The sequence below is a fragment of the Thamnophis elegans genome, chromosome 14, assembly GCF_009769535.1.
Source record: "Thamnophis elegans isolate rThaEle1 chromosome 14, rThaEle1.pri, whole genome shotgun sequence".
NCBI lineage: Eukaryota > Metazoa > Chordata > Lepidosauria > Squamata > Colubridae > Thamnophis > Thamnophis elegans.
In genome coordinates this window covers 21389531-21411610 of record NC_045554.1, presented here as the reverse complement: position 1 = coordinate 21411610, position 22080 = coordinate 21389531, and the positions used below count along the sequence as shown (strand labels likewise).

Below are 22080 nucleotides of genomic sequence, written 5' to 3'. Positions count from 1 at the left end.
GCTTCATCTCAGAGGAAACGAAAGGAAAAATGGGAAATAAGCCAGGCAAGCAAGAATGTATTCAACTACATCAGAAGGCAAAGTTGATGGCAGGCTTATTGCTTATTCAACATGTGGAAATTACTATTATTACTTTATTATTATTAGTTTTTTATCCTGTCTTTTTTATAAATATATCTTAAGACAGTGAGTATACCTAATCCTGCCTCAATGGCTAGATGGCCTAGAACAATGATGGCTAACCCTTTTCCCATTGTGTGCCAAAAACGGGGAGCGCAATTTGTGCACAGGCTTGCCCACACCCATAATTCTATGCATGCAACACCCGCGATGGACCTCTTTTTCGCCCATCCCAAGCTCCAGAAGTTTTCCTAGGAGCTTGGGGAGGGTGAAAATGGCCTCCCCTGCCTTTCCCGGAGGTCCTCTGAAGGCTTCAGGAAGCCTCCAGAGGGCAAAAAATGGTCCTATGGGTAAACCAGAAGTCCATTCCTTAACTTCTAGGGAAGCCTCTGGAGGGAGAAAAACTGCCTAACACGCAAACTGGAAGTCCATCCCCGGACTTCCAATTTGCGTGTTGGATTGTTTTTTGCCCTTAAGGAAAGCCTCCGAAGGGCGAGAAATGGCTGAAAATGAAGGCCAAAGTCAGCTGGCCAACGCGCACATGCACGCTGTAGCTGACAGGGCAACGCTTTGCATGCCCTAACAAATGGCTCCGTGTGTCACCTGTGGCTTGCATGATGGGCCTAGATATTGGTAAACATAGAACTTTTTAATGTCTACATTTTATTGTGTTCTACTAATTTAAATAAAATGTTAATAAAATAATAGTCTGGATTTCCAGGAGGAACACATAGCAAGTTCTCTCAACTTCTTCTTAGAGTATATGTTTAATGGTGAAGTTGTCTGCTTCATTTTGGCAAACAAATCTGTCTGTAGGTAAGGAAAAGAAACTGCTTAAAAGAACCTCTATACTTCTTTGGTTTCTAGAGCCTGACATGGACGAGTGAACTGGATAATTTGCAGGTGGTTGAAATATTTTCTTATTTCTTTCTTTCTTTTCTATTTCCCTTTTTCCTTTCTTTTCTTCCCTTTCTACATTTTTATTCTTATTTATTTTTATTGTAATTGTTGTAATCTTTTCTAAAATTACTATTCCCATCATCATAGAAACGGAAACCAGAAACTGTGATATAAATCTCAAGTTACCTGGGTTTCAGGTATAAGGAAAAACGTCCTATACAACAATGGAAGAATCTGCTTATGGTTTGTGGGTTTTCCATCTCTGGAAAGTTTTAAGAAGAGGCAAAATAGTCCCATTCATGGATACATTAATTGGCTTTACTGCACATTGCAGAAGGCTCAACTGATTGATTCTTGTGGTCTCTTCCAACTCTACAATTAACTTCAATTACAGCATCAAATTTAAATGTCAGGTTTCTGGTGCTTAAACCAACATGAAATAATTTTAAGATTATTTCAAAATAATTTTTGAATTAAGAATTCAAAAATTCTAGCAGATATTTTGTTCCCTGCTTTTGGAAAATGAAATGTATTACTGCTTTACAGGTAATCCTCACTTAATGACCATAACTGGCTTCAGATGGACTTACAACCTCACTTACCCCACAGACATTAAGAGAGTCCCCTGTGGCTCGTTGAGTGAGGCAGCACATGGCCATGGCTTGCTATTTACCCCTGGCTTCTCCATTAACTTTGCTTGTTGGAAACCAGCTGCTTGCAAAAGGCAGCTGTATGTGATTGTGGAGCTCTGTGAGGATCCTGAACCTCAATCATAGGAGTGTAAGGAGGCCAGGAAGTTTGAAAGGACCAGTCATAAAGTGACTTTTTCAGTGCTGTTGTAATATGGCAATCATTAAGCAAGGCGGTTCTTCAGAAGGAAAAATATTGCAAACTTACATAGGACGGGTTCATATGGAATTCCATGCTGGGTTAGTAAATCTGACAATTTCTGCAGATCATTGGAAAGTCGCTTATATTCCTAGAAAAAAAAGGAGAGTAACTTCACATTGTTTAACCACAAAAACAGAATAGATTTATACAAAGTCCAAGAGTTACAAAACAGCAAAGAGGAAAAGCTGTGAATTCAAAAAAAAAAAAAATCATCTCCAGTTTTTCTGAAGAAGATTTATCTTTAATTCAGCCGTCATTAGCAAGACTGTTCTGGGCCTTAGGATCATTTTCACTGATGTTCCTATGTGAATTAATTGGACAACCTAAAATAACCGCATCTGAAACAGCAAGGAAACCCAGCCAACCACAAGGGACTGTCTGAAAAGATCCTGTACCTTGCTGCACTTTTCCACAGACTCAAATTCCAAATGTCGAAGTTGAATGTCCTCTTTTTTCTCTCTGGTTGATTTTAAAAGGGAGCCTTCTTCAAACAGTTCTCTCAGTCTTTTCTTGTATCCCTGAAAACAAAAGTAATACTTTAATTTTTCATTTTGGAAGGCTCAGATTAAGAGACAGAAGACATTTCCAGCTGAACTCAGAAACTAAGCAGGGCTGGTCAGATGGAGACGATCTAGAAATCCCAGGTTTATAGGCTTAATTGTTATAGGTTTACCCCCCTCCCCCTTCATTTTTTTTAATAAAGAAAAGAACATTCTGGAAGAAGACAGTGGCTTAAGGTTAAAAGTTAGCCAAGGGCTGAAGCATTCAACTGGGACCTTTTTTTTTTTTTGGTTTTCAGTTTATGTTGCTATGCATTTGTTTATTCCATTTCCCCTGTCAAACACAAAAATTACCTTTGAAAACATTAATTTTCAGATCAATGCTCGTTAGGTCATAAAGTCTAACATTTGTTGCAAATAATGGGGTACTAAGATGGAAAATGGATACTATTCATAAAGCAAAATATGTACACTTTCAAGTCCTCATCAATATGTGGTCTCACTCCAGAGGACTCTCAGTGGCTTACAATATCCAAACACAATTTTTAAATATTAAAAACACCACAGAACCTAACAGAGGAGAAAAACCACCACAGCAGTGAAAAACACAGCAGGGGCTCTTCTAAACATACCCACCTCAGGATACAGCCAAATCTGAAGAGCCTTCTAGCACCCTCAGAGAGCAGGGGGGGGGGGGGGGGCATGTATATTTCTGTGAGGAGGCTGTTCCAGAGGCTGTAACTATCATCCTGGTAAGGTAATCCAGACAAGAATCCAGATGAACTCATTCTATTCTATAATCTACGGTTACATTAACAGTCTTGCAAGTCAGAAAGAAAAAATTTCCCCTGTTGCCTTTACAGCCCAAGAAACTAGGGAGGGTTCCTTCTGAAACATTCCCCCTGCCCACATTCCCACTGTGGGCTAAGCTGCCTCTCCTTTTGCCTGGCATAGCCTCTTGGTTTTACCTTCTCACATACCATCCCAAGTGCCCCTCCCACACAGGCAATAAGTAACTATAAACAAGACACCATCAGCAGACATAAGGTGGATATAGAAATCGAAGTATTTTACTGCCCTTATGGAAGCCAAATATGAATTATTATTTGCAGTGTTGGGTTTCAAATAATTTAACAAACGGTTTTCTGCCCTAATGACCGGCTGAGTGGGCATGGTCATGGTGGGCATGGCCAGGGGGCATGATAGCACTCAGCTCTGCCAGTCAAAACGGGGCACGGGGGTTAATTATAGAATATGGGCTTTGCTTTGTGACATACAGATCCAGGGAGCAAGGGGTGAGAACTGCAGAGAATACACCTTTGTTTGGTTATGAAGAAATATCCCCCAAGTCAGATGTACACTAAATGTAGACTGACGTTTACTACACATCTTCCTAGCAAACAGCAAATTTTGAAGCGCCTGGTAAAGAGGATTCATTCTAGGATGAGTAACCGCAGTTTGCACATTGGAATGCTGGGAAACTCTGCATTTTAAAGAACATTTGAGGGAGGAGTGCAGAGTAGCCATTCTCTGCCTGAGGCTGTAGAGACCTGGTACTAATCAAAACACTTTTTGTGAAGCAACTAATCAACACTGACAGGGTAAGCCATGAGTATATGAAAATAAGAGCAAACTCCACTCCCTTCTAATACTGATGATGTTACCTAGTTTGGTAATGAAACATCTGCAAGAAAACCATCAAGGTCAGAGAGCACCAAGGACCCCATAGTTCAACCCTGAGCTACAAATATTCTCTTTTATTGATAAACACTTTTTGGTTAGAGGGACTCAGAGTCTGCCTTATATGAGATGGCTCTCAGTGGATTTCACTCTAAATGTTGATATGATTTCTGTAAATAAGGAATGTAGCATTATAATGGCTGATATTTGATCCTTCATACATCAAAAAATACAAAGCTAAGGGATAAACAAATAAAAAACAGATTTGAAAAAAAAAGGTCCAGGAAAGAAAAAGAGTGGAAGCGCAAGAAAGAGGAAAAGAAGAAAAACTGAAAAAGAATATCAAGCTCTTACTCTAAGATTAACATTTGTCTACATTATTTCCATAATCCCTTATTTAACCATCAAATACCAGATCAACTTTTAATTTCAGTTTCTCACAAATAGTCCAATAATGGTTCTTACCGCTTTAATCACTATTTGTTAACGAAACCAAAACTAATTTATTTAATTGCACCAAACTCTAAATAAAACAAGAATGGAAAATCCTAAGCTCTAGTGTAGACACATGCTTCTCAACCTTGGCAAATTTAAGGTGCATGGATTTCAATTCCCAGAATTCCCATGCAGCATGAAGTTCACCCATCTTAAACTTGCCAAGACTCAAAAACGCTGACCTACAGATAAGGATTTTTCCATTCCTCTTTTACTGGTTCTTAAATCATCATACAAAATCCCCATTCCCAACTCACCCTAGAGCAGGAGTTTGGGCCTGGAAGGCCTCTTGCACCAACCTGGAAGCCAAAATGGGGTGTGTGGGGGGACTCCTGGGAGGGGCGCAGCCAGCCAGAGGTGGGATTAGCCAATTCTCCGAACTGGGTAAAAAGTTAACAACCGGTTCGCCTGAACCAGTGCGAACCTGCTGAATCCACCCTCTGATTATTTGTATTTATTGGGTTCATTCTGACTTTCTCCAACAGCACTTTAACAGAGATTTCAGAGGACGACTCTATGCCTTACATTAAACAAGTTGAGACAATATATACTCTGTGTGTGTGTGTACAACTTTTTAAAAAAATCAGAAGCCTAATAGGGCTAAATTTGGATGGCTCCCACCAAGAAATCCAAAAGCTTAAGGCTGGACTGGTAAATTAATGCAAAGGAATAGATGGCAGTAAGTAGAAAACCAGGCCCACATTATTATCAAGGAAATTTCAGCCATCCATTTAGTGAGCAGAAATCCAATGTGACTCAAGGGGTCACTTTTTTAGTTATTTACCTTGATGTATGTATGTATGTATGTATGTATGTGTGTGTGTGTGTGTGTGTGTCTGTATGTATGTATGTATTAGTATAGCATAAAATGCACACACCTGTTTTGTGATTAATTCATCATAAAGCAGCTGTTCAACTTCATCCCACTTTCTCTGAAGAGCTTCAGGCAAGATTGGATAGACTATAAGAAGAAATGATCGTACTTTGAGTTCTCTCTGAATTCCACTTCCTCAAAGACTCACAGAGGCAGAGGGTTACAATGCAAGCACTTTTACCATTCGTTTGCTGCCATTAAGTACCACTATCAGCCACATGCTTGCTGGCCGAGGGAAAATGAACCTGTTTAGGGAGGAATCTTATGCTCACTCAAGGACACAAATGTTATAACAATTCTTCCCACCTGTTAATATATTCATGGATTGATTATTTTAAGGTATACAATAAAACACACTGCTTGAAAGCTTTACCTTTAACAGAATAACTGAGTTCAGCTTGACCAGTACAGAAATGAAAAGTGTAAGTCAGTTTCTCTGATACGGTGATAGGCCAGTCCTTTTGGTAACAGACCTCTAATATCATAGTTTAATCTTTCCAGTGATTGATACGGACATTTTAGCAGCAGTGAATACTCTTCTTTGATTTATAACTTTACCAATTTTCAAACCTTACAGACCCCACTCCAAGAAAACCATAGGAATATGACCACCATAAGGACAATTGTATTCCCTTTTTCTCACAAATGTTCTAACAATCAGAGGATGTTTTTGATCCATGGATGCTAAATTGTCAGTCAGTTTTGTCTAAAAGGCCAAGAGGCAGGGAGTTGTAGTCCTACCTTAGGGATGAAAGCTGGCTGGGTGACCTTGGGCCAGTCACACTTTCTCAGCCCAACTCTCACAGGGTTGTTATTGGGTAGAAAATAGGAGGAGGAAAGATTAGTAGATAAGCTCACTACCTGCTAATTAGTAGGTAAGTTCACAAGTTATTTATAAAAATAATAAAGGTGGCTTTAAAAAATAAAAAGAGGGGCAAGCTAAAAACTGGGAAATTATGAGTTCTAGTCCTGGCTTGGGCACAAAGTCAGCATGACATTGAGCCAATCACTTTCTTTCTGAAAGACTTAATAACACTGCTTCAAAGTTTGTGAAATAAAAGTTTGAGCCTTTATTTCTAAATTAAAGAGATTTAAATTATAAATGAAGTAGCCAAATATATATTGAAGAGATTAATCAATTATCAACTTTAAATTAATAACTCTTAATCCTTTAATATTTATAATTTCTGATTGGTCTTTGCTTTATAAAATGTTAGTTAATATAGGGAATTTTGGATAGCTAAAAACAGAAACAAGAGTAAAATAAGAAGCTAAAGCTTTTCGCATTTTGCCCAAACTTTAAGGTTAAGAAACTTGAAAAATGATTGTCATTGTATTTAAAACTTTTAACAGTGTTTGATAGAAACGTAGAATGTTTAACATCCTTACCACTGGGATGTTCTTTTGGGGCCTTCATTTTAACCAAGGTGTTGGTTCCCACCTCTACTAAGAATGATATGTTTTATATGTGTCAAGCCTTATAATAAAAAGATAAATTTAAAATTCAAACTGATTCTGAGATGCTTTTAAATACAATTTTACAAATCCTAGACTTAAATAGAAAGTATAATATTAGCAATTTTCCCATTGTCTAAGTAACAAAGATAAATGAATTAGCAAAACTTCAAATAAAAACCGAGGCAATAGCACTAGCAATAGCAGTTAAGGTTCTTTACAACCCTCTCTAAGGGTTTACAGTCAACATATTGCCCCCAACAATCTGGGTCCTCATTTTACCCACCTCGGAAGGATGGAAATATGTTAGTAGCTGTGATTCTTTTATAGAAGTATTGTCTCATTTTCCAATTTTCATGCCAAGAAAACTGCAGACTTCTCCATATTGACTTGAAGGCATGCACACAGACACAGTTTCAATGGTGAGTGCAAATAGCAAGGGAGGAAGTGGCACTCCTTTGTACCTCAAGTGATAGCAACTGATTCAGAACTTCAGAGATTTATCTGGATTGGGCAAAGGATTTACCATATATTTGTGGGGTCCTTAGTTCTCTCTGAGCTTGGTTTTTTTCTTGCAGACATTTCATTACTAAACTAACTAACATCTTCAGTGCAATCAAGTGAAAACTACTGAGCTCAGAGAGTACCAAGAAGGACTGCACTGTTCAACTAGCTATTAATATTCTCTTTTATTGTACCACATATTTGTTCAGATTTTCAAAATACCTAAGGTAAGAATTCTGAAGGGAATGTTAGTGCGTCGACTATAATGCAGGCAATTCACAATGCACAAATTGGATCAGCAATATGCCTTTAATAAATGGATAAACTATAAAAGTATTAAGCCTTGCTAAACAAGCTATAGAATTTTTCAAAACTTGATTAAGCAAAGCTTTATATTTATATAACTATAAGATAAGATTCTGCCAGTTTTTTGTTTTGCTTAAGAAGCAGAATCAATCTAGAGTGCGTCCATGATTCTAGAATTGATTCCCCCTTAAGAAAGTTACAGTGGCACCTTGGTACTGCTTTAAAACGCATCAAATTTGGCATTCAACATGTTTTGACATGAACATTTTGTCCTGGTATTGATGATTTGTTTGGTACTCAATGCACAAGCTAGAACATGTCAGTGATGGCTGTCTTGTGACTCACTAAATTATTCCTTATTGTTTAATATTCATCGATTTTGATACCAATAGTGCCTCCTGGAACCAATTAATGAGAAGTACCAAGCTACCATTGTAAACATTTCCATGCTGCCCATGCTGCTGATACAGCAACTCTGCATTTTACAATCTAATACAAAGTTTTTTTTTAAAGTAATGAAAATGAAAAAAAAATGTACAGAAAAGCTAAAACCAAGGATCCCTCATTAAACCTTGAGCTACAAATATTCTCCTTTATTGAAATAAAGGAGCTTGCTGTTATATAATTACTAAAATTGTTTTCATTACTGTCACTAAAACATCTTTATGGTTTGGCATTGGTAATCATTATTGCTACTTCTACTTTATTAGTAAACAATAAATTGGGTATGAAGTTTCTATTGGCCATCATCACCATCATTGTTATTAGCACCTCAACTGTTCAGGCATCTTTATTATGAGCACCCAGAAAAAATGATTAATACTCAACTAATCAGATATTCTGGAAGAAATTCTCACCAATAAACAGCAAAATTGATTTGACTCAATTTAATTCTGTAGCTTAAAAGTGCCCATGAAAAGGAGGAAAAAAAGCCCAAGTAAGAGCAAAAGTTGGTTAGAGCCATAAAAGGTATTCCCTGAAATCCTCCCACTGGAAGCTCTGCAAGGGGCCCAGAGGAAGAGGAGAACACTTGCGACCATTCAAACGTCTCCCCTGCTTTCAACCCAGCAATACAGCCCGTTAGTGACTTAAAGGGACAAAGAAGATGCACCACACTCTGCCATGTCCAGGGACTGCTACTGACAGATTCTTTAGAGGTTACATTAAAGCAGATTCTAATCAATCTGGGGCCATTTTTGTTTTATGTTTCTAAGCGTTAGCTATTATAAAAATAGTAGTCCTCAACTGTCTTTTATTTAGGAAAACTAGATAGAAGCTTTCCTCACAAGGCCTGGTTCCCGGACCCTTGAAATAGGTTTTGAGCAAGATAAATCAGCATGTATCTTCCAGCAATCCTCACCCCTTCCTGGTGAAAAGGGGCAACTCTGGGCACCAACGAAGGCTATAGAACGGCAAGTGTTACTGGGTCAGTTGCTATCAGCTTAGCAGGGCTTGTCTGTTAGAAAAGTTCATATCAAAAAGTAAGGCTAACTTACAGAAGCCCTTAGTTCTTGGGATCATGACATAGCAAGAAATGTTTGGGAACAAAAAATAGTTTCATGTAACTGACTTATTGAACATATACAATGTCAAGATTGGAGTATAAATTGCATCATTTCAATTTTCTGCTTTTAATCCAAAGAAAGAATTTTCTCACCTAAAAGAGAATGTGGATGACAAACAAGTGGAGTTTCAAATGTAAGAGAATAAACGCAAGTACTTGGTTCAGATACTTGAGCCAATCTATTGTTTTTTCCACATACAAGAAGTACCTGTAAAGCAGAAATTTCAGTACTTATAAATAGAATTCATAAATTTAACTAATTTCTCTAAATCACAGACCAGTAAAGAGACCTAATATAATCTGCTCAATGAATTTACAATATTTGACAGATATAGAGAAACATTCTAGATATTACAGCTATGCTGTTGCAAACTATTTAGTGTTGAATATTTACATCCTAAATAAATAAAGTATATCTAACTAGATTATACAAAAATAATGTTTATTGAAATAGGAAGTGAAGTATTGAACTAGGAGCAAGCTGACTCAGAATCTAATCCACTCTCGGCTGCAGAAGCTCATCGGGCCAGTCCTGCATTCTCAGCTCACCCTACCTTCCACAGGATTATTATTGCAAGAAAAAAACAGCAGGTGGTGACACTAATATGCTGCTTAAATTGCTTACAAAAGGGCAGGATAAAAATCAAATAAAGAAAGAAAAGAAAGGGAAAACAGGGTGGTGTTACAAAAGGAGGAAGGGATGGTAAATAAAGCAACCCAAACTGTATATTATAACCTATTAAATGAAATTATAAATGTATAAGAATGATAAATGTAAAGATAACAATCGTGTGAAAGTATATTTAAAATGGAATGTAAGAGAAAAAAATAAAAAATTATTTGGGAAAAATATCAAATAAATAAATAATATAGAATGTAAAGATATGTGCTGGTTTCTTTATTATGTCAAATTCTTTACCTTTGTTTCTCTATTTTTTGCTTCACAAGAATCTCCTTCTCTCATCCACATTCCAACAAAAGTGTTGTTTTCAATTTCCCATTCATGCCAGATTCTAGGAAATAATAATAATATACTTCAGATATTTCAAAGAAGGCCACTGGCAGTTTGATTTCAAGCCTGATTCTAGAACCTTCTCTTAGTTCACCCTGATATCAGGATGAATCAGGGTTAAGTCTTCATTTATTCTTCTGGATCTCTCGGCAACTTTTGATATTAAAAACAATGGTATCGTTTTAGGATTGTTAAGGTTTACTTCCACTCATAGATGTTGATCTCAAAAAGGAGCTACTCAGAGCTACTCTTTTGATCTGCAAAATTAAAGAGTCCTGCAGTTTTTTATCTTATACCTGTACAGGAAACATTAGCATTAATCCAAGAATCAGAAGCGAAGTGCACATTGACAAGTGTACAAGAACTCATACTATAGAAATATTGAATTTATGGATGTAAATCATAATGGGCCAAATTGACCTGCAACTTAGATTTGCTTGATTAACCTCCCCTTAGTTCAAGGAGCACAAAACATATTCTCACTGTTATGAACATTAGCAATGCACTTAAAATGGAAGAGGGAAAAGAAGGGAGGCCAAAATGGCTCCTGCAAGCCAGACTTCCTGCCCAACCCTATGGCCCCCAAAATAGGGCCGTTTTTAAAAGATCCTATAATTGTTGCTTAATATATATTTTTATTTGTTTCCAAACCTGTGAAGGACTCTTATCCTGAGACAGGATATATAAATAATTGCAATACAGTAAATACACTGTCAAATCATAGGTAAATATAATGCTGTATTTAGGTGAAAGGGTTAGTTGCCTCCCCAAACCACTTTTCAAATAGTTAATTAGGGATTTCCAGAAATTATATCATCAATTTTTCAGCTATCAATCTCACAAATGATGAAATGTTACAGCAATCAAGTCAGCTAATTAAAATCATAGAATCTTGGGCTGGAAGAGACCTTTGAATTCTTCTAATTCAATGCGCTACCTTAGGCAGGAATCCTTATTCCATCCCGGACAAATGATTGTCCAATTTTTTTTTTGAAAGATTAAAAAAAAATATTTTTCCTGAAAGCCACAATTCTGGAGGCAGGTTGACTATCTGTTCTGTCAGGAAGTTTCCCCCTAGTTCCAGGTTCTCTCTCTCTCTCTGAACTTTCATCCATTGTTTCTTGTCCTGTCTTCAGTGTTTTAGAGAATAAATCAACCCCCTCTTCCCTGTCAACCCTTCAAATATTGGAAGAGAGGTAATATGCCATGCTTACACCTCTTAGGCTAAACATATCCTTAGCCAGTGATTGCACGATTTAGTTTCTAAATGCATATCATTTTTGTTACTCTTCTCTGCACTCTTTCTATGGCCTCAGCATCTTTTGGCCAGTTGTTTTCCAAACATTCTTCCCTGTCCCTGTGAGGTACTTCACAGAAGTCCTTCCTGTAGGTAAACCATAGTCTAGAAATCCAAAGTTCTCTTGAAGGCACCATCCCTTAAGCCAGAGGATTTACTTCTAGAATCCTCCATTTCCTCATTGGCTGTTGACCTTCTGTCGGAAGTACAGATGAAAACAACACTTGTGCTTCTATCTCTTTGGCTTTCATGCCTAACTCCTCATAGTCTCTTGATATTGTTTTCAGGATCTTTGTTTATCATTTGCCCCAACATGAAAGAGGAAATAATAATCAGTGGGTTTGATTAATTTTCATCCTCTGTTTTAAAACATCATCTTCAGCCCTGCCACCACTTTCCAACTCTTGACTTTTTCCAAACACTTGCCAATTGTAGCTGCAACCACATTTGCAAAAATTGTCTTCCAGCCACAATTCCTACCTCTCACTTCCACTGGAATGTTTTGGTAGTTGGGTACATTACACAACCCCATTGATTACATCTCTAAAAATGACTGATTTTAAGAACAGAATAACAGAGTTTGAAGGGACTTTGGAAGTCTTCTAACCTCTGTTTAAGCAGGAAACCCTATACCGTTTTAGACAAATGGTTGTCCAATCCCTTCTTTAAAAAAACCTCCAGTGATGGAGCATCCATAATTTCTGAAGGCAAGCTGATTGTTTTCACTGTCAGGAAATTTCTCCTTAATTCTAGATTGCTTCTCTCCCTAATTAGTTTCCATCCATTGCCTCCTCTTCGTCTTCAGCTGCTTTGGAGGTTGAAACCCACCCACCTCTTCCAAAAATTACAGACCTTTACTCTGAAGTGAGTACTTAATGTAACTTAATTCAGGTATGCTTTAATTACATCGAATGGGCTCTGGATGCGTAAATGAGCAGTGAGTACATATTTGGTAATTTACAAGGTAAAGTATCAACCAGTAGCTTTAATTTCTCCTCTTTAGGCAAAGCACACATACCTTATTCATTCTTAAGTGAAAAAAAGACAGCTGTTAACTACCATGTTTCCCCAAAAATAAGTCAGGGTCTCAATTTCTTTTGACACCCCCCTGGAAAAAGTGCTTGGCCTTATTTTCGTGGAGATCTTATTATTTTTGAGGTATAGAAAATGGCAAGCGTGGTCACCTCATGGCTGCTGCTGTGTTGCAATATTTTCAGGGAGGATTTATTTTAGCACATGCGCTCAAAAGTCCGATTGGGCTTATTATCTGGAGAGGTCTTATTTTTGGGGAAACGGGTCAATCTCATAGATTCTTAAAACTATCACCATCTCTCAGCCTCACTGTAACACAAAGTATTCTTTTATAGGTAGCAAATACACATGAGATGAAACTGTAGAATGTGCTTAGGAAATGTAGAAATTAAGGTGTTATTCTGCATCATTTCCATGCAATATTACTATCTTATCATTTATTATATCATCATCAAACTGGGCATTTTTAAGCTTGGATCATCACCTTCAACACACAACAGAGAAAGGTGGCCGTGGAGCTGGATCTTCTTACCCAAGAATCCCGCTGTAGGCATTCCACCTGAAAGTTTGCTCGTGTTGGGTGATGTTATAAAATGGGCAGAACTCGTATTTATACCTAAAATTTCAAAATAAGTCAGTTTTATTTCCAGTTTTTAGAAGGCAGCGATTTTTAAAATGCACGTCTACGATAATTAAACAAACTTACGTAGATTCCACGTAACCAAAGCATTTGCCCGCCAGCCTAAAAAGATGCTCGGGCCCTGGAAAAGGAAAGCGGTTTATATCCGATCAGGGATTTCGCAAAATGCCGGGCTCGGAATGACGCCTGGCGGTTGGGAGGCCCTGCAGCCCCGGACCCTCGCCCCGCCCGGCTCACCTGAGATAGGGGAGGGCGCCGCTTTGGGCTGGAGCCGGTTGGACGGAGGCAGGAAGGGGTTGTTCAGCCTTCTCGGGAAAGGGAGACAGAAAGACAAGTCTTCAGAACCGCGGAGAGCGGGGACCAAGCGCCGCCGCCCCGCCCAGGTCCGTGGCCGCCTCACCCGAAGCTGTTGGGTTCCTCCACCACCTTCATTTTCCCGGCAGCCGCGAGTCCTGGAAGGCGAGAGAGAGAGAGAGAGAGAGAGAGAGAGAGAGAGACGGGCAGCCACGGCGGAGGCCCCGGTAGCGCCTCGGGGGCAGGACGGGCACCTCCTCACCTCCCACTAGCAGCGGCAGCAGCAACGACCAGAGGAGCCGGGGCGGCCGCCGCCTCTTCCCCGCGGGGTCCCAGGCCGCCATCTTCGCGTCCCCGGAAGCGGCGGGCGTTCCCTTCCGGAGTCGCTCCCTGCGATTGGCGACGGTGGGCGGAGCCTTTGGCTGTACCGGAAGAGCGGGAGATGGGCCGGGGGCGGCGGCGGGCGAGGCGAGCGGGCGGGGAGCTGTCCCTGGAGACCTTACCGGAGGCGCTGGGCGGTGAGGGCGCGGCGGGCGGCGGGGGCGGGCGGTCTCCTAACGCTCCCTGACGCGCCTCCTTTTCTCCGCAGGCGCCTTGGAGGATGGCGAAGGCGGCGGAGGAGAAGAGGCGGGGGCCGCGGCCGGAACGCAGCGCCGCCTGTGCCCACTGGCCATGTGGGACCTGGGCCACTGCGACCCGCGGCGGTGCACCGGGCGGCGGCTGGCGCGGAAGGGGCTGGTGCGGACGCTCCGCCTGGGGCAGCGCTTCGGCGGCCTGGTGCTCAGCCCCGCCGCCGCCCGTTTCCTCTCGCCCGCCGACAGGTGAGCGCCGATTGGCTGCTGTGGGGGGTTCTTCGCCTGCTAGAGGAGCCCGGTGGAGCGGATGGGCTAATGGCCCAACGACCGATACCTCCCGGACCCTTTGCTGGTTAAGCTTCAAGCGGTCCCGGCTCCCTTGGCAGCTCCACGCCTGAAAACCCCGGGGAAGCCCCTGCGCTGGCTCCGCCAATCGGCTTTTTGTTCCAGGTTCCTGAAAACTTTCTGAATTGACAATCAGAATCTAAACATTTGTTATTGATTTTAAAATATTTGAGTTTTTGTAATGTTGCTTTCATGGCAGGGTGGCAGCTTTTCAACCACTTTTCTTCTGGCAGCCTGCAAAATTGATCTGATTTCCTGACAAGGCAGCAAAACAGAAATATCCCATATTAAAACGGCAGGTGTATTTTCAGGGAGGTTGTATCCCAGAATGGAGTTGCGGTGATTGACTGCTCTTGGGCAAAGCTGGACAAAACACCATTTAGCAAGATGAAGGGAAGTCACCTCCGCCTGTTACCCTACTTGATAGCTGCGAATCCAGTGAATTATGGACGGCCATACAAACTTACTTGTGTGGAAGCTTTTGCAGCTACCCTGTGCATTGTAGGTGAGCTGCAATAAATATTGTTTGGATTCCTTATCTTTCAGATTAGAATAATAATTATTTAAGTTGCTCTGTGGAGCATCATTTCTTTTTATTTATTGCATTGGTTTATTACTGATCCCATCCAAGATGCTGGGTGGTTTATAAATATAAAGTAGAAAGAAATATAAAATGCCATGATACATAGACTACCAAAGCACAAGTCTTGGCCCATGGATAAAATCTCAAATTCAAAAGCTTCATATATAAGATTCTTTTAGTAACCTTGACTGAGAAATATATTTCACCAGTAAGATATGCAAATTACTGAGTGTTTGATCATTGCTGAATGATAATTTTCCTTATTTTAGGACTCTCTGATATAGCCACAGTTCTTTTGGGAAAATTTAAATGGGGAAAAGTGTTTCTTGATCTGAACAAAGATCTCCTGGAGAAATATGCAGCATGTAGCTGTGAAGAGGAAGTTTTAAGTGTTGAGAATGAATTTCTGAACCACCCCCAAGAAAAAGATGAAACAGGTATGACATCCCAAGGTTTTTGTTTTGTTTTTTTAGCTTCTTAGAGAAAAAGAGATGGAATTGAATTGGCAAATTAGTGATGCTTTTATCAAAATTTTAAAGTAAACTTAAATATTTGGGTCTAGATAAAAGAGAGGAAGAAATCACTTAAACATACATGGGGGATAAATAGTCCACATTAATTGGACATATGTCCAAAATAAAAGGGACACAGTGAATCAGTGTCTAAGATGCTGAGCTTGTCGATCAGAAAGGTTGGTGGTTCGAATCTCTAGCACCGCATAACAGAGTGAGCTCCCATTACTTGTCCCAGCGTCTGCCAACCTAGCAGTTCGAAAGCATTTAAAAATGCAAGTAGAAAAATACGTACCACCTTGGTGGGAAGGTAACAGTGTTCCGTGCACCTTCAGCATTTAGTCATGCTGGCCACGGAGACGTTTTTGGACAGCGCTGGCTCGTCTTTGAAATGGAGATGAGCATCGCCCCCTATAGTTGGGAACAACTAGCATATATGTGCAAGGGGAACCTTTACCTTTTTATCTTTATATGTCCAAAATATGACAAATGGTCATTGGTGCCTTGATTAAGAACTCTATTATAAATAAATAATAAATATAAATAATTTGTCAGCACCTCTCCATTAGATAATTAGGAAAGAAGACCACGAGACTCCATGTGTGGAAATCAAGTGTACTTTTACTAATTATAAATGATTAAAGGCATAGCGAAGCGAAATCTGATTATTTAGACGGAAAGCGATTGATATATAGAATAGCTCATTCCCCACCCCCTTGGCATCACAGTTACAGTCCAATCATAATTCTCTCAAGTGTCAGGTGCGAGATAACTTCAAAAGGCATCACGAAGATGGAATGATGGAATGTTGGTGCCGTTAGTCCTGGCGGGAATCTCCCACGCATGTGCAGTCCGACCAGCAGCTGAACTCCAGAACCTTCCTCCAGCACAATGAGTAACCCCTCCCAAATACCATGCCCTCCCTCCCCGTTTCATGGCAGCCGAAGCAACAGCAAAGCAGAGGCTGACATAATTAAAATAAAAATAAATCATTGAATATTGATTTGAATCATTGGTTTATTTTTTATTTTATTTTAATTATTATTATTTATTCTGATTAACATTCCAAGAAATTTTGATGTAATGAGAAAAAGTGAGGAATCTTTCAACCATAATCCATGAGAAGTAATCATAATGGTGAACAAACAGTGGATTTCTTAGTGGTATCAAGCAGCCACAATAAATGTCATTAATGCTGTATCTGTACTGATATATTGAATATATTTATTTTTTATTTTATTTATTTTGCTATCCACGGTATCCTCAGCAGCTTTGTCCAACCCCAAAGTTCAAAGGCTCCAAAGCTCTTCCTATTCTGCTTCTGTAAAGTTTACCTTGGCCTGTCCCACTCACTCTGTTGGATACCTACTAACCGAGCAGGGTGCGAGAGAAGAGCCTTTAAACAGTCTTGGATATTGACATGTCTACTGCACAGAATTCCATTATATGCCTCCCAACGTATTTTTTTGGAATACGTTACAGTCCATTGTCACACTAGTTTAAGGTCAGAGCCTCCTGCTGAGATCTTTTGAAAGACTTCCCTTGCTTTCCATGTCTGATTCCCTCTTCAGTGCCTTTACAAATGCTGCTGCTTGTTTCTTCTAACAGCTTTCTGAATCCCTATGTTGAGTTCCTTTCTGAGATTTTTGTTACCTTTCCTGCCTTTGGCTCCTGTTCTCTTTTGGGCAATTTCCAGTTTGTTCCTAACATCCAGTTTGCTTTCTTCCTTTTCAGCAGGCTCTTTTCACATTCATCCTTAACAAGTTATCTAAATTCATTCCATGTTTTTCTAGTTCTCTGTCAAAGAAGATCAGGGTTTCAAAGCAATTTCTGATGGGCATTCAAGGTTATATTATGGAAGCTGACCGAATTTCTTCTTCTTTAGGTTAACTTGGAGCTTGCACACAAGCAATTTGTGATTTGTGACAGTGTGATGTGTTCCATTGTCAGCATCTGTCCATCTCTTTGAGACTAATTGAGCTTCTCCACCTCTTTTAGTAATAATAGAATCAATTTGATTTCTATAGCAATAGCACTTATATACCACTCCATACCTACTACTTTACAGCACTCCCTGGGCAGTTTACAATCCTTGTATTTAACACCATCATAATTTTGCAAGTTAAGGACTGTCTATGTTTTTCATGCCTGATGTCAGTTTGTATTGGTTTGATTCATATTTCACTGTGTTGAATTTTCCTGCATCCTCCCCCCCCAGCCCCCCGCTCCCTTTAGTTCTGTCTTTGCAACTTTACTTTTTCTTTTCCTGGCATCCTGAAGGCTGTAATCCAGCCATGTCATAAACGCCAGTTGTTCTCCAAAACATCCCCAGCTCCTTTTTGTCACTGCCATCTGACCTGAGAGACCATCGTCCAGCAGTGTTTGCTCAATCATGTGATATTTTTTATCCACGTAGCTTTCCTGGTGAAAATACCAGAGTGGTTCCACACTGCCTTCTCCCGTGGATACCTTTGCCATTTTCATTCAAGGGATCTTTTGGCTCCAGCAAGTTCCTCTATCGCTGCTGCCCAGTGTGGGCACCCGGTTGCTTTAGCAGCCTCTGGAAATATATATCCTTGGCATACGCATCCAATATTATTTGCTTATCCTTCCCCCCACCCCAAGGAGCAACCCATCACCACAGCAATGCAACACCGTGGGATGGGGGGGTGAGGCAGACAAATGAATTAGGATCATTTCAATTATTATGTTCTGTGGGCCTATAATATGATCCATCTCATTTAAAGATAGTTCTGTTATTTGCTCTTTAATCTTCAGTCCAATTTACTTATCGCTCACATCAGTTCATTGTAATATATAACAATTGGGGCCAACAAAATCTTTTTTTTTTTTTAAAGTTACATAGTTGGGTGGCTTCAACTGCAGGTTTCCATCCCTGCCTTAAAGGCCATTTTAACCCCCATCCCTAGCAAGGCTAATGTAGAAAAATTCAGATCCGTTCCTGAAAATTACTTGGCGAATGATAAGCCACCTCTGTCAGAGAAGCTGTTGATTTATCATTTGTTTGGAATTTGTGGATTTAATGTGGAATTTAAATTAATAGTTGCTACCTTACTTTTCTGGTAGGTCAAATGGATGTGGACTTTTATTTTAACAGTCTCTTATGTTTTTCCCCCAGATCCTTTTGATGTTGATTCAGGAAAGGAATTTTTTATACTCAACGGGCCTCGGCGTACCACAGAGTAAGTTTTCTAAAGGATTTCTTGAAGAGTCTCTAGAGATCATTTGTTCTAGAATAACCCTGATCTCCATTTGTTTAGAGCTGCTGCTGCAGATGAGAGCTCCTCTGAGGAGATCCCTGAGGACAGCAGCAGCAGCAGCGATGAGGACCTAAACACAGACTGTTCTGGAGCCAGTAAGTCAGCTGCATGGAGGCAAAAGAGCATTCTCAAAGAGAAGAAGTTTCACTGAGTTTAGTAACAAGGTTTGTTACTAAAGTTAGGATACAAATTGGACAATGTTCTTCCAGTCTGAAATACTTCATTCAGCCTGTGGGTCTTGTCTGTCAATTGAGCTGTGTGATGAACTTCATTAATACACTGCTTGTCAAATAGATTTTACTAATGCAACATCCATATCCTGGTCTTGTTTTTTTACTTAGCATATCAGTTAATTATTATTCTAAGAATTGTTTTGAGATGATGGAGGAAAAACCAGAAGCAACTTCCTCATATCTGATATCGCTACCTTTTGGTTGTTTCAGTTCTTAATATGTTGTGGATGGATAGTTGACAATAAATGCTCTAAACCAAAAATTACAGTGGAAACTGGCTTCTCATGGTTTTTGAAAGGTCTGGATCCGGGAAATTGCAGATCAATCTTCTTGATATCAATACCTGGGAAAATCCTGGAAAAGAGCACCGATCAGTGAATTTGTGAGCATTTAGAAATGAACAAGGTGATTATTTGGAAGCCAGTATGGGTTTGTTAAATATAGATCAAGCCAAACAAAACTCACTGCTCTTTTTGATAAAGTGACTAAATTAGTGAATCAGGAAAATCATGTGGATATAATATACTTGGACTTCAATAAGGCATGCGACACAGCAGACCATGGCCTACTTCTTTATAAGATAGAACAATATGGAATAGACTTTTTTACCACCAGATTGATTCACAGTTGGCTGAACAATCGCATTCAGTGTTTAGTCATCGATTGGTCCTGGTGCTCTTCAACATCTTCATAAATGATCTAAATGAGGGGCTAAAATCAAACGGCTCGTATGATGTGTTGCCGCTGGGGTGAGGTTATTTTGTTATATATGATTTTCTCTTATTGTTTTTGTTTATTTTTATATTCTTGTAAGCCGCCTTGAGTCACCATGTGTGAATAGGCAGCAATATAAATATCATAAATAAATCTAAAAAACAAACAAATAAATAAAATAATGGAAAACTCATCAAATTTGTAGATGACACCAAACTGGGGGAATTGCTTTGGAAGATAGACGCAAGATTCAGAAGGATCTTGACAGACTTGAGCACTGGGACCTATCCAATAAAGATGCAGTTCAGTGACGAAAAAAGTAAGGTCCCGCACTTAAGAAGGAAAAACCAAATGCATAGATATAGATTAGGAGGCATCTGGCTCAACAGAGAGAGAAAGCCTAAGTATCCCGGTGAATGACTGCTTTAAATGTGAGTCAGCAGTGTACTGCCGCGGCTAAAAAAAATGCCATTCTAGGCTGATTCAGCAAAGGGATAACATCACGATCATGGGCGTGATAGTTCTGCTTTATACCAATGAGACCTCACTTGGAATCCAGTTCTGGTGACCACAATTCAGAAAAGATGCTGAGGCCCTGGAGATAGTGCAGAGAAGAGCAATGGGGCCTCAAAGCTAAATCTTACAATGAACAGCTAAGAAACAGCTATGTACGTTTAGTCAAATGAAGTGAAGGCTCAGGAGAGACGTGATAGCAGTCTTCCAATACTTGAAGGCTATCACAGGAAATACGGCATTGAATTATTCTCCACAGGACCTGAGCGCAGGAGAAGTAGCAATGAATGGCTGACCAGAGTGAGATTCAACCTAGAAATGAGAAATTTCCTGACAGTAAGAAGAGTTAATCTCTGGAGCAACTTGCCTCCTGGAGTTGTAGGTGCTCCATTTTGCTGGAGGTTTTCAAGAAAAAAATCAGACAATATTTTGTCTGCAGTGGTATAAGGACTTCTGCCTTGGGCAAGGGATTGGCCTAGAGCAGTGTTTCTCAACTTTGGCGACTTTAGGTCCTGTGGACTTCAACTCCCAGAATCCCCCAGCCAGCCAAGATTCCTTTTGGCCCTAGGATTCTGTGAGTCATACCACAGTCCCTTATTTATGGAGCACAGGAGGGGCAATGCAGGCTTCATTTCTGTCTCCCCTTCAGAGGGAACCCAATTATACTGAAGTGACTCTCAAAGTGCTGATCCAGTGTCTGGAGCCTGGATGGGCCTGGATGTGAAGAACAGATTGGGGCTCAAGAGCAGGGAGTAATAGTGACTGAAAGGGCATCTGGTCCACCAGTTGTGCCTATTTGTGGTCCATAAGTTCTTCAGAAAATGACTCATGCCTTGGTCATCTTATGATTGGATTGCTAATATCCTCTACATCGGACCACCCTTGAAGACCATTTGGAAATCACAGCTAGTCCACTCCCACAGCAGTGTAGGCAGTCATGGGTGGATGACAATATAGGCACATCCTCTGCTGTTTCATGAGTTGCACTGGTTACTGTTCGGTTTCTAATGCAATTCAAGGCACTCGTGAAAGCCCTTGTGAGTTAGGGCCCAGCTACCTGAGCGAATTGCCCATTGGAGGTCAGAGTAGACTTAGCAATGTCACAGGACCCAGAAAGCCCAATGATGGCTCCTGCTCTCTGGAATGATCGATACCTGGAAGTCCATATTGTTCCCAAGCTATTGATTTTCACAACTTGCTGAAAACCTGGTTCTTCTCCAGGCCTTGAATTCAATGCGTTGCAGTCATCCGTCTCTTCTTGATAAAGATTTTAATTTTACTTCATTGTGAACCACCCAGAGTTGTGTGGCCTCAAACTGTATATGAAATAGCAACTAAAATATTGTATTGCACAATAAACCTTACTTGACTCCAGGACGATACTCTGAGGGATCTTTCTGCTCTAGCGCCTAATTTGGCTGAAGGTACAGTGCAGTGAAATGGAGGCCAAAACTTTTGTCGTTTGCCACATTATGGACAAATTTTAAACCCAAACCAATTTTTTTTAAACAATTCCACTTATAGCTCGCAGCAAAGTTGTTTCTCAAAGTGATTGTACTACCTTGTTCTATTAGAGCAAGGGTCTCAGGTAGCTAAATGTGTCATAAAAACATTGGCGCTTAATCCAGAAAGCAAACTACTAGTATGCTTCGTGTCTTGTTCAGTTAAATGGAGAATGTATCACCATGACCCCTTTGACTTTCTGCAAACTGCTTGAGACACAACATGAACCACCACTTGGGTTGTTTTTTTCGGGTTTC

At 40.1% G+C, this 22080-nt stretch overlaps 2 protein-coding genes across 4 annotated transcripts in view; one reads left to right on the top strand and one right to left on the bottom strand.

Annotated features, from left to right (window-relative positions):
- GNPTG (N-acetylglucosamine-1-phosphate transferase subunit gamma) overlaps positions 1–13950 on the bottom strand; it is a 31783-nt gene extending 17833 nt beyond the window's left edge. For 2 of the 3 annotated variants that reach the window (XM_032230154.1, XM_032230156.1), the window contains exons 1-10: positions 13827–13949; positions 13671–13722; positions 13508–13575; positions 13337–13391; positions 13163–13246; positions 10209–10302; positions 9383–9497; positions 5465–5547; positions 2307–2429; positions 1918–1999 (exon numbers count right to left, since the gene is read on the bottom strand). In XM_032230154.1, coding sequence (XP_032086045.1) covers positions 1918–1999; positions 2307–2429; positions 5465–5547; positions 9383–9497; positions 10209–10302; positions 13163–13246; positions 13337–13391; positions 13508–13575; positions 13671–13722; positions 13827–13908 — 838 coding nt within the window. In that variant the 5' untranslated portion in view covers positions 13909–13949. Of the gene's footprint in view, positions 1–1917; positions 2000–2306; positions 2430–5464; positions 5548–9382; positions 9498–10208; positions 10303–13162; positions 13247–13336; positions 13392–13507; positions 13576–13670; positions 13723–13826 lie in introns of all 3 variants that reach the window. The other variant, XM_032230155.1, reaches the window with a different exon arrangement.
- A 23-nt stretch (positions 13951–13973) lies between these two features.
- Positions 13974–19358, top strand: TSR3 (TSR3 ribosome maturation factor). Its single transcript, XM_032230157.1, has 6 exons — positions 13974–14082; positions 14154–14385; positions 14796–14989; positions 15337–15504; positions 18719–18782; positions 18861–19358. The coding sequence occupies exons 1-6, from the start codon at positions 14007–14009 to the stop codon at positions 19009–19011; spliced, it is 885 nt and encodes a 294-aa protein (XP_032086048.1). The 5' UTR covers positions 13974–14006; the 3' UTR covers positions 19012–19358.
- Positions 19359–22080: the final 2722 nt, after the last annotated feature.